The following is a 10,951-nucleotide window of genomic DNA, read 5'->3' as shown; positions in this document are numbered from 1 at the left end:
TTTGAATTGAGGGAAACACTACAACTTATTTGACATTTCGCTTTCTCTAGAGTACCTTTGCCAAGCTAAATGCCACCGATACTGTAAGCACATGCACTGTAGTTTTATTACAGTACCTGTCCTTTTCAAAAGGAAGCACTGTGAAGGGTGAGTAATGAGAGATCAGATTCTCTGCGCTTCCATTTTTAGTTTCCAAAAGTAGTGAGGACTTGGCCTTGTTATGGTGACGTGCAAGCCTGTGAGGGGAAGCAGCTACACAAACAGGTGCAGAACACACACACACACACACACACACACACACACACACACACACACACACACACACACACACACACACACACACACACACACACACACACACACACACACACACACACACACACACACACTGAATCAACAATTAACAAATCATTCCATCTTTTAATTCGCTTATCACACAGACATTTCCTCATTATATTACAATCAGATAAGGCCACATGCTCATTAGACAACAATAACATTTTGTGACCCTGAACATAATCAGTTTCATGTTTGTACTATACTACTTATTCAAACAAGGATTATTTGTTTGGAAAGTGCATGAGAAGGACACCAAATGTTAAACCCCCACATTCCCATTGCAAAACTATCATGTGTTGCTTAGCTTGATGTCATCATGACCTAAAGTAAACCCTTATTGTGTTATTTTTTACTGAATAATCACTCTTACTTCCTGTTTGATAGATGTCATGTTGCTGTCCCTTCATTGTAACTATGAAACAACAAAAGTAGTTTTGATTTTGTTTTCATTATGAGCTGTGGTACAGTTTCAACACAGCTCATTCCAAACATGCTGACCTCTCCCTGTCTAACCAGATCTCATCTAAGTCAGTGGTCGACACAACCTACGAAGGCATTACTAATGCATGTGTTTGGTGAAGCAGTGCTTTGGGTCAGTGACTTCAGACTGCTGAGGCTGTGTGCTGTGGAGACATTACTGAGCACCAGCATGTGCACAGCCAGCCAATCAGGTCAGGTCAGCTTGTCTATGTTTCAAATTCTTTACAGGAATCTTCAGCTGCAGTCAAATAGTATTTTCGCATAGGAAGATTCCTAAAAGAGTGAAATGACCTGAAAAGCCATGGTAACAGCTGGTTGAAATCTTTAGATGATAAGAAAAAAGTGCTACGGTTTGTTATCTAATTTAGTATAGGGTGCACCAGACAATCCTTTACAAAAACAAAGGAGATACATGCTTTCCTACAATTCCTTATGGCCTTAACAAGTATAGTTCAACATTAGGAAATATAACTGTATTTTCATGCCGAAAGTTAGATGACAATATACCACCCTGTGTGTCAAAATGTAGCAAAATGCACCTGCCAGCCCCTGTAAAGAACACTATACAACAGGTTGTATCTTGTATGTTTAATCTGTACAAAAGTGTATGTATAACTATTTAAAATATGATTCTCAATTTCATAGGGGTTATGAACCAGGCTTCTACATCAGCTGCCTGGTTGTCGAGTACATAAACATCTGTACAACCACAACATGCTTTTCACACAATATTTTGTACAAATTACATTAATCAAGTATGACTGATCTAGTGGTGCTGGCTTGCATATTTCTGTGATAAAAAAAGAGTATTAAAGTAGAAGTTTTAACCCAGATTGCAATATCAGCAGTTGGTGGTTTTTTAAACATGTTTGCAATGTGGTGAACAGGAGCCGTATGGGGGTGTGGTCTTCAGCTGCTGCTTTTTTTGCTTTGTGTGTGTGTGTGTGTGTGTGTGTGTGTGTGTGTGTGTGTGTGTGTGTGTGTGTGTGTGTGTGTGTGTGTGTGTGTGTGTGTGTGTGTGTGTGTGTGTGTGTGTGTGTGTGTGTGTGTGTGTGTGTGTGTGTGTGTGTGTGTGTGTGTGTGTGTGTGTGTGTGTGTGTGTGTGTGTGTGTGTGTGTATCAGCTGACGCAGGGCTCTGGTGAGAGTCTGGGATGAGTCTACTCAGCAGTGGAGGCAGAGACTGATTGGACGTTGAGATAATGACATAATGAGATAAGGCCTGCACAGAAGCCATTGTGACAGGTTTCTGAGAGCTCCAACTAAATATTTATAATTTCATTATATCTACAGAAGCTCTACTCTGTAGTCTACTCACCATTTTGTTTTGATTTCCCTCATTACACATGAAGAAGGAAAACATCCAATGAGGGAGGATTGGCTTGTGAAGAGGCTGCAAATCTAAACTATGAATGTTTGTTTTCAGTTTGGAGCAGACTGTCATTCAACTGCAGCAATTCATCTCAGCTTGTCAAGGATTTGAAAATAGAGCATTTATATTATTTACAGAGACTACAAGGTGCACAGCAGCCTCTTGCAGTGAAGATATATCCTGTGAATGGGAGGCCATCTAGTGGTGCATGCTGCATTACAGAATGCACTTGCTTATGCTTGCATTAGTACGCTGATCCTCTGTTAACGTAAGTGTACTGGTGTACCTGAACATTAATGTTTACAATTAACAAGTGATTAAGTTACATTAAGTACATTTTCCTTGTAAAGTCATTTTTAACCTGAACTATAATTGTGTCTTTTTTTTCTCTTTACTTGCCACACTTCATAACATTTTATATATTTTTGTCTTTTAACTTTATCTGACAGGAAAACATTTCATTGATCAATAGGAAAACATCAGTACATTTAACCCAACCCTAAAATGGTAATTTTCATCAGTTGTCCATGGCCTAATGTTATAAACGGACCATAGGAATAGAATAAGTGAGGGTAATGGGGGAAACATGGGTATTGATAATTAAAGTATCATATACTTAAAAAGAAACTGGAAAGCACATGATAACCAAATGACTCTTATCCAGTATGACTGCTTTGAAAGACACTAGGCAGGAAGTCATCTTTAGGATATTTTAAGAAGTATAATGGACTGAATATGCAGTTCAGTTTATTTTGATCTGCTTGTGTTTGTTGCATGTTATTGTCTAAATGTATAAAACCTTACAAATGTTATAAACCCTTTTGAAGGAACATATAAGATAACATTATCTGTAGAATGATCAACACGCCACATCTCAAGCGATCAAGATGTACCTCGCTAGAAAAAATAGAAAGAAAAGCGATAGTTCCAAATATACAAGTAAACCTGCCTCACGTACACCGTGATGCGACTCCACCATCACCATAGACATGATGTCATTATCCCTAACAGTGACTAAAGTGGTGCAGCTTAAATCTGACCAGCATTGTTCCACTTTTAGGAGATCAAAGCACGTCACAGATCACACCACAAGACACATTTAGATTTTCCTGACGGATAAATGCATCTTTGTTTGGTCTAACTAAAGAAGCACTCCGCCACCCAATGGGATTAGTGATTGGATCAGAGGGCTTTGGGATTGGTTGAAATACCAAAACACAACTCAAAGGCTGTACCTCCCACATGAGGTGACTAAAGGCTTACTGTGAGCCTGATTATTTATATAGCTCCTACTGTAGGTACAAGATGTTGTTAGAAAGGAGAATCCAAACAAATGCATGGACATAGACTTACTTCTGTGAGTACCCTTCAATATTCTCATATCTTAGTTCATTTGGTATGTTATACGTGTGATTAAGTCGTTCAGTGGTGTTGGGTAGTTGTAGTTTAGTGTCCACTGAGTTTGAAATGCTTGTTTTAATCCAATAATTCTCAGCATTTACAACCCATGTTGACTTTTCATTTATTGTCTGTGTGAATTTAAACCAGAGCACTGTTATGCATTGGGCTTTTACAGATATATTAACTCTGATTTAACAGAGATAACAGAGAGTTTTCCATGAGTGGTACAGGTCTGCTGTAGGTTTATTGTTTACATCAACATCAGGTTCCTCATGGCTAATATGACTGCTTATTTATGGCACTTTACTGTTTATTGTTGGGCTAATATCCCAGTTTCTCCTTTTATTTACGCTCGCTGATATCACTAAAATTAAGATACCATCATAAATATATAGAAACAGTGTTGACAAGAAAATGCATATTATACATATCAAAGTCAGGAATTCATGTGCACACTTCATGTATCAGATTTATGGTAATCCACTTACTTTTAATATATTTATATATAAATATTAGTCTATTAAGTATTTTTCAAATGTTCACATCTCACTTAAACTAATTGACTATTTTAATTCTATACAGCTTCTTTTGTATTTTGTTCTTATTTGTACAAAGAAGTATTTTCAAACATGGAAACGTAATCATTGACACTAAAGCACACAAGGTGTCGCTCTCATCGTCTGTAACAGCCAAAACAAATATGCCAGCTTGTTGCCAACACAAAGCAGGCCGTTCTAAACTGGCTTTAGCAGATTACACAGCCTCAACAGATGCACTGCACAAAGGACCGAAAGATCAGCCAAGTTTTTTAGCACATGGTCTGACTTCCTAAGACACACCTGCTGAATTTGTTTTACAAGATGAGAGGACCATGTATAAATCCTGACACATGGTAAACCACACTGCAGAAAATACGTAAAGCACAACATGTTTTAATGAAACACAGCTAAGAAATACGAATACAGCTAATTTTAGACTTTTGATTTTGTTGATGTGTAGGTTGAGATATGAGGCAGTCCGAACATTTGCTGACTGTATCTTGAATTCACAGGAGAGGATATTTGTGCGGGACCTGATTATACTAAGGTTGACCATCTGTTCATAGGTACGGGTTCCAGAGAAGATGGTGGCCGCTGTGCTCACCTCAAGCAAACATGTTCAACCTCATGACCAACTGCTGCGCCTGGTTCTCCAAAATACAGGAGCCAATCAAGTAACAAAAACGAAATTTCTTGCAAAATGACAGAGTGAAATGTATGATGAGTATCTGAAAATGTGACCTGTGATGGATGGGATGGCATGGCCTATCTTTCAAATTCAAGAGAACACAAATGTAATCAGTTTGGTTGAACCTCCTTTGACCTTAAATACAAATAAAAGAAAGCACTCAGTACAAGAAAAACTGAAACAATCTTCTTTCTTTTGACATTTTCGTATAGTATTTAGATTGAAGTCTCATGATATTGTCTCATGTTGAAAGCAGCACTTTAATTCAATGAAATCAAAAAATCTTGTCCTGGCAGTATTTGTGATATCGTATTTGTGTCCAAAGAGTCAATATAATATTGTATCTTGATGACACGTGTCATTTACAAAAGTACTGTGGGCACTTCTTTGTAGGAAAGTTACCATTTTGGTGGTTGGTCTTGACAAGGCAGGAAAAACATCCTCCATTAAAGGAATGTTAAAAGGTAATTCAAGAGTACATTGAATACTGAATAAACTAAAAGTTCCTAAATCTGAAAATGGACTGAAGATCTACCTATGTTTTACTTCCTGTCCTGTCAGTGCCCCATACTGTAGAAACAGGACCCACTCATGGCTGTGTGAAAAATGAGCTGAGAGTGGAGAACTACATGGTCACCTTGCTGGATGTTGGGGGGTCAGCCGAGTCCAGAGGAGCCTGGATGGAGCTCAGTGGAGAGGCCCATGGGATCATCTTCGTGGTGGACTCCTGTGACAGGCAGAGGATAAAGGAGGTCAAGGAGGTTCTGGCAGAGCTGCTGAAGCAACCCAGAGTGGCAGGAAAACCTGTATTAGTGTAATTATACTCAACTTCTTACATGCATTACAAGTGTGATCAAACATCATCTGCAAAGTAGAGTAAAACTAGAGCCCCCTAGTGGCGGATTGGGGGAACACTGAAATAACTAATGACTGGATAACTGTGAAGCTAAACGTAACTTAGGCCTGTGCTGAAACCTTTTCTTCTTAGGTTGGCTAACAAACAGGACAAAATGAATGCTTTACTGGGAAGTGAGCTGATTGAGAGTCTCTCATTGGAGAAATTGGTCAACCAGAGCCGTTCTCTGTGCCATATAGTAAGTATTCAAAGTGTGAGAATGAATCATTAGAAACATACATTTCTTGTAGGAATTGTAACAGACCAAACTTTTTTTCTTTCCTTCACAGGAGCCTTGTTCAGCCTTAACTGATCTGCGACGCTGGTCGGAGGGAAAGACTCTACGAGGCCTTCGCTGGTTGCTGCGGGCCATAGCTCTGGATTACCCTGAGCTGTGCAGTCGTGTAGCACAGGACAGCAAGAGACCTCTGGAACCAGGAGAGAGGCAAAAGACCTGGAAAACAGAGAAAGGTCGCAAAAAAACTAAGGGGGAACGGTACGAGAGGTTCAACATTATGAATATTGTACAGATCAATGTCAACCTAACCCATAAGCTATTATTTATTCTGACTATCTTTTATGAAAAATGTTTTCGTACCTCAGGATGCGTTCCAGTAAGTCAGATCTTCGCCAGGTTCATCGGCCAAAAGAAAAGGCTAAAAAGACAAAGGGTGAAGGAAAGCTTCAACCCATACGAGACATGCTGCAAAAGGTCAGTATCTTGCTTGACTTTATACGTATATGTAATATGTATATGTAATACATTTTACCTTAACAATGTTCGAAAAATAATATTTACACTCCCACAACTAATCATACATTGACAGTACAGTTCAAATTAAACTCACAATTGTTTTAATTCTTTACAGGAGAACACTCTGAAAAAAAAGCTGAGGAAAAAGAGGAAGAAGAAGCCGGTTAAGGTCAAGGAAGTTGAAAAAGATCAAGCCAAAGCAAATGAACAGGAGGAAGAAGAGGGTGACGGTAATGGAGAACATGAAAACTCTGGTCACAGAGAGAAAGCAAGCAGTGCCCTTATTCCCCCGAAGAAAACCAAACCGAAACGCAAAACAAAGGTGAAAGAAGATGCTCTGGACGTGCCAGAATCAAACAACAATGGAGAGAAGCCACTCAAAGGTAGAAATCAGTTATTAATGGCGTATACATATTTTGCTTTTCAACTGTTTAAGAATGGGAATATAACATTTCCTTATCTTATGTATAGCTAAGGGGGAAAAAAGGAGAAAGAAGAAAGTTGTCAAAGTGAAAAGGAAGAACAAGATCAACACAGAGGAGATGTCGGGAACTTACTCTCAACCTGTGGACCTGTCTGCAACATTTGGTGAGCCTCATTTACGTCTTCCATCTCCAAATCAAATGCAATTACACGTTGGAGTCTGAAAATGAATGAAATCAAAGCTTTGCATTTAAAAAGACGCATCTTTCTCCTGACAGATCTGTACCGAAAAGCAATAATGGCTCTGAAGGAACGTCAGGATCAGGGACAGAGAGCGTGAATCCTGCTTGAGTCCTGAGACCTGAGTGTGAGGATGTTGTCCACGGCGTTGGACACAGACACACTACATCAATTCAAAGATGAAGAAGTTATTTCTTTAACACTTTTGATATAAGTGACCTGATCCCTGAACCTTGAGAATGAAACTGAAAATTCAAATGTGTTGTGAAGGGTGGGTCTGCATAACTATGTCATGATAGAAACATCAATAATAATAAATAAAATAAAATGTAAAAAATGTAAGATAAAAACATATAAATAACAATGTATAAATGTTTTCAATTTAAAAATGAAATTGAGTACCTGGCCAAAATGTTAATAGAGGTTTTGTTTGTATACATTTATTAATTTTCATTGTTAGTGGAATATATTTTTGAACTGTATCTTTTTTTTTTTTACGGGTTTTGAACACTTTCTAGAAATGATTGGGCAGTGTATGGGATATTCTTGAAAATAAACATTTTGTCTCTACTGTGTGGCATATCTATTGTGCTAACATTATTAAACCATCAGAGCATCAGCATGGGCCCTAAATGTGGTATGAAAAGAAAATGGCTGTATACCTCAGAACATGGAGCACAATCAGGCTATTTGGTATAAAAACTTGAATACCAAATCATTTATGAGATTAAAATCATGAGGTGGTGATAATATAGCTTATAATTCACAAGGTAGACATTTACTGTATCCAAATAAGCGTTTTCCAATGCTCTAAATTAAAGCTGTCAGCCTTAGATAGGCATACTAACATGTTTCCTTGTCATACTGAATGGAAACAAGAGGGCACAAGAGATATTTAACATTATTTTTGAGAACCAAGAACAAGATGAGATACACTATCTTATGTCTGGATGGTAGATATGAAGTACAAGTACCTCAAAATTGTACTAGAGTAAATGCACTTAGTTATTTATCATCACTCTGTACAAGCTCCCGTCAGTTCTCTCCTGCTCCTGGATGCGACGCAGAGAAAGGGGACCAGCGCGACGCCATCTTTGTCGTTCAGCCAGAGAAGCCCATCCCCCTGGTGCATCTTCACGGGGAAACGGACTATCATTCATTTCACTGTGGGAAGCGCCTGCTGCACTAACGGTGGGCAAAGATGGCCTCACCAAGGACAGTTACTATTGTGGCCCTTTCTTTTGCTTTAGGTTTATTTTTCGTCTTCATGGGAACCATTAAGCTCACTCCGAGGCTAAGCAAAGATGCATACAGTGAAATGGTGAGTAAACAGTGATGTGTGGGGGTTCAGGCTATTGTTCTGTGCGAAACGCTGTCAGGCTCAAATAATGTGAGGAGATGCTGACCTAAATAATCAAAGATACGGACTTAATCTTTTCGGTATTGGTGGGCTCTTCTATCTGACTATGTGAACCATTGTTCAATTTTCCCAAAGATCATCCTGTATTTAAAATGTTCAGACCGGCTGAAACAGTATTGTCTTTAACGTCAGTAACACAGTTAGCACATTGGCTATATTAGGCCTGTGTGTTCCCTTCATGTATCGTATGTTGGTAATAAAACAAACAGCATCCTTGAATCGGTGTGGGTAAATAAAACAATAGCAAGTGTGTCTATCATAAGATAGTAAATGGTAAAACAGGGATCAATAATGGACGATAGACTCCACCGTATTAATACATGATATAATGTAGCTGCACGATGCAAACATGTATACAGGAAAATCAACACATTTCTGAAGTATACCTTGATCTTTATAGCGTAGTAATAGGTTGTGGCTGCTGAGCTTCTCGCTTTATATGAAGAGCAACAGCTAAAGAGCAATGGCGGCTGATTTCTAGCAAATTCTGTGAGAGGCACCCACTGGTGCTGATGTTGAATGTGTGCAAGATGCTAGCTGTCATGCATTAGGTGTCATGCTAAATCAAAACTCATAAGCTCATACGATAAGTTTGAATTGTATATGTTTATTGGTTTTCTTTAACTGGGTAGAAATAGGTCAAAGAGTAATCGTGCAACCATAATTTTTAAATAGCCTCACTAAAATAAGTCCCTGTGCATTTGTATGACCTTTGTGTAATGTTAGAGATATTTAACGGTATCTTTGTACTTTATCCTTTAAGAAAAGGGCATACAAGAGCTATGCCAAGGCATTGCCCGGCTTGAAAAAGATTGGCATCAGCTCGGTCCTGCTTCGTAAGATCATTGGCTCTCTGGAGGTGGGCTGTGGTGTGGTGCTTACCCTCGTACCGGGCCGGCCAAAGGATGTGGCCAACTTCCTGCTGCTGCTGGTCATGCTTGCTGTCCTGTTCTTCCACCAGCTAGTTGGAGACCCCCTGAAACGGTACGCCCACGCTCTAGTCTTTGGTATTCTGCTCACCTGCCGACTTCTTATTGCCCGCCAAAGTGACGACCGGCCAGAGAGAGAGGACAGCCGAGAGGAACAGCAAATAAATGACCAGGAAAAGAACAAGGTCAAGCAGTCTTAAGATGCTCTTCTACTTCGTCAAATCCACAATAAAGGGAATCTGGTGCGTCCCTATTGTTTGATGGAGATTCATTCAAATTTTGAAGGAATCAGTCACTTCCACTAATAAATCCCCTCACATCATCTCCTGTCCCATCCAGCTGGCGGACTGATAACTCTCACCTACTCCTCTGCACTCTCACTGTGAAACTGAGAACTCCTGATCCGTTAATCCTCAACATGACCGTGGACAATCATACCTGTGGAAACTCTCATGAGATCAGCTCATTGTCTAAATAGTGAATCAATTTCCTCTATTTATTTCAGTCCTACACTGTGTTAAATGTATTTTGTTGTTAAATGATTTCATTTATGTTATGTCAAAATGATTTGAGAATGCTGTTTTTCCATGTAAGAATCTTTGTAGCTTCTTTTTTTACTGTAGGTAGGAGAGACTAATCATTTATGAATTTCAATAATGTCTAAACTAAAGCATGTTTCATTTGGTCAAGAGTATAAACATTAACCAATATGAGCACTTTTGAAACAATTTTGTACTGATTATACATCAACTAGTACGACATATCCACATAATATTTTGGTGTAGTGTTACCAGAACACAATTCTGGAAAGAAAAAATGAATACAGCCTAGTTCATCTCATCTCAGTACATTTTTGTAGAAGTGCGCATGACACCCTTTCTCCTAAAGTGAAAATTGCAGAATATTATTTTTCTCCTTTCAGTTCAGTTACCACAGTGAAGTTGTTTAGCTGGAAAGTACAGCAGTTGCTGCCTTGGGTGTCTTCTGCTAGCGTGCACAGCAAAACATAACTCAATCAAAAAAGTATTGTTGCCTGTTCAAAATGTAATTTTACCTTTTTTGTAATTCACAGTTAAAGTCTTAAGCATATTATCTGTTTCTTAAAAGACAACTTCTGATTAATTTGGCTATACTTTTTCTGTTTCAAAAATATAAACTCAAAAATTCATATTACAGATCTGCTTTAGGAATTAAATCTCAATGGAAAATCCTGTCAGTTAATTTCGAGATTCACAATATTTCTGTAAATGATATACTTAAAATAAAGAATTGGAGGTGAGATTGACTAAATAGTGTTTGTTTTATAAACTCCCTTGCATTTGTTTTAGTCAAGTTATTTACATATGCAACAAATTATGATTTGTTTGTAGTTATGTTATATACTGTACCTTAAGTCTGTCCCTGTCAAGATAAAGCCATCAAATCAGCACATAAGCTACATCCGTTTTACGGGCCAGATGTGCAGTGCTTGTC

General features: G+C 38.5%; 2 protein-coding genes across 2 annotated transcripts; both read left to right on the top strand.

Annotated features, from left to right (window-relative positions):
* Positions 1-2,649: 2,649 nt before the first annotated feature.
* On the top strand, positions 2,650-7,815 carry arl13a (ADP-ribosylation factor-like 13A). Its single transcript, XM_034137980.1, has 10 exons — positions 2,650-2,696; positions 4,696-4,803; positions 5,211-5,281; positions 5,379-5,631; positions 5,806-5,911; positions 6,003-6,208; positions 6,316-6,424; positions 6,582-6,849; positions 6,938-7,054; positions 7,168-7,815. The coding sequence occupies exons 2-10, from the start codon at positions 4,745-4,747 to the stop codon at positions 7,227-7,229; spliced, it is 1,251 nt and encodes a 416-aa protein (XP_033993871.1). The 5' UTR covers positions 2,650-2,696; positions 4,696-4,744; the 3' UTR covers positions 7,230-7,815.
* A 427-nt stretch (positions 7,816-8,242) lies between these two features.
* tmem35 (transmembrane protein 35) lies at positions 8,243-10,912 on the top strand. Its single transcript, XM_034136011.1, has 2 exons — positions 8,243-8,450; positions 9,313-10,912. Exons 1-2 carry the CDS (start codon positions 8,331-8,333, stop codon positions 9,676-9,678), a joined length of 486 nt encoding a protein of 161 aa, XP_033991902.1. The 5' UTR covers positions 8,243-8,330; the 3' UTR covers positions 9,679-10,912.
* Positions 10,913-10,951: the final 39 nt, after the last annotated feature.

Source organism: Trematomus bernacchii, unplaced genomic scaffold (assembly GCF_902827165.1).
Source record: "Trematomus bernacchii unplaced genomic scaffold, fTreBer1.1, whole genome shotgun sequence".
NCBI classification, from domain to species: Eukaryota; Metazoa; Chordata; class Actinopteri; order Perciformes; family Nototheniidae; genus Trematomus; species Trematomus bernacchii.
The sequence above is the reverse complement of the archived record's forward strand: the minus strand, read 5'-3'. Positions and strand labels throughout refer to the sequence as shown.

Coding starts and splice junctions, on each gene's coding strand:
- arl13a (XM_034137980.1), top strand. CDS start 4,745: ATGTTCAACCTCATGACCAACTGCTGCGCCTGGTTCTCCAAAATACAG. Junction 5,912..6,002: donor GCCGTTCTCTGTGCCATATA/GTAAGTATTCAA, acceptor TTTCCTTCACAG/GAGCCTTGTTCAGCCTTAAC. Junction 6,425..6,581: donor TACGAGACATGCTGCAAAAG/GTCAGTATCTTG, acceptor AATTCTTTACAG/GAGAACACTCTGAAAAAAAA.
- tmem35 (XM_034136011.1), top strand. CDS start 8,331: ATGGCCTCACCAAGGACAGTTACTATTGTGGCCCTTTCTTTTGCTTTA. Junction 8,451..9,312: donor AAGATGCATACAGTGAAATG/GTGAGTAAACAG, acceptor TTATCCTTTAAG/AAAAGGGCATACAAGAGCTA.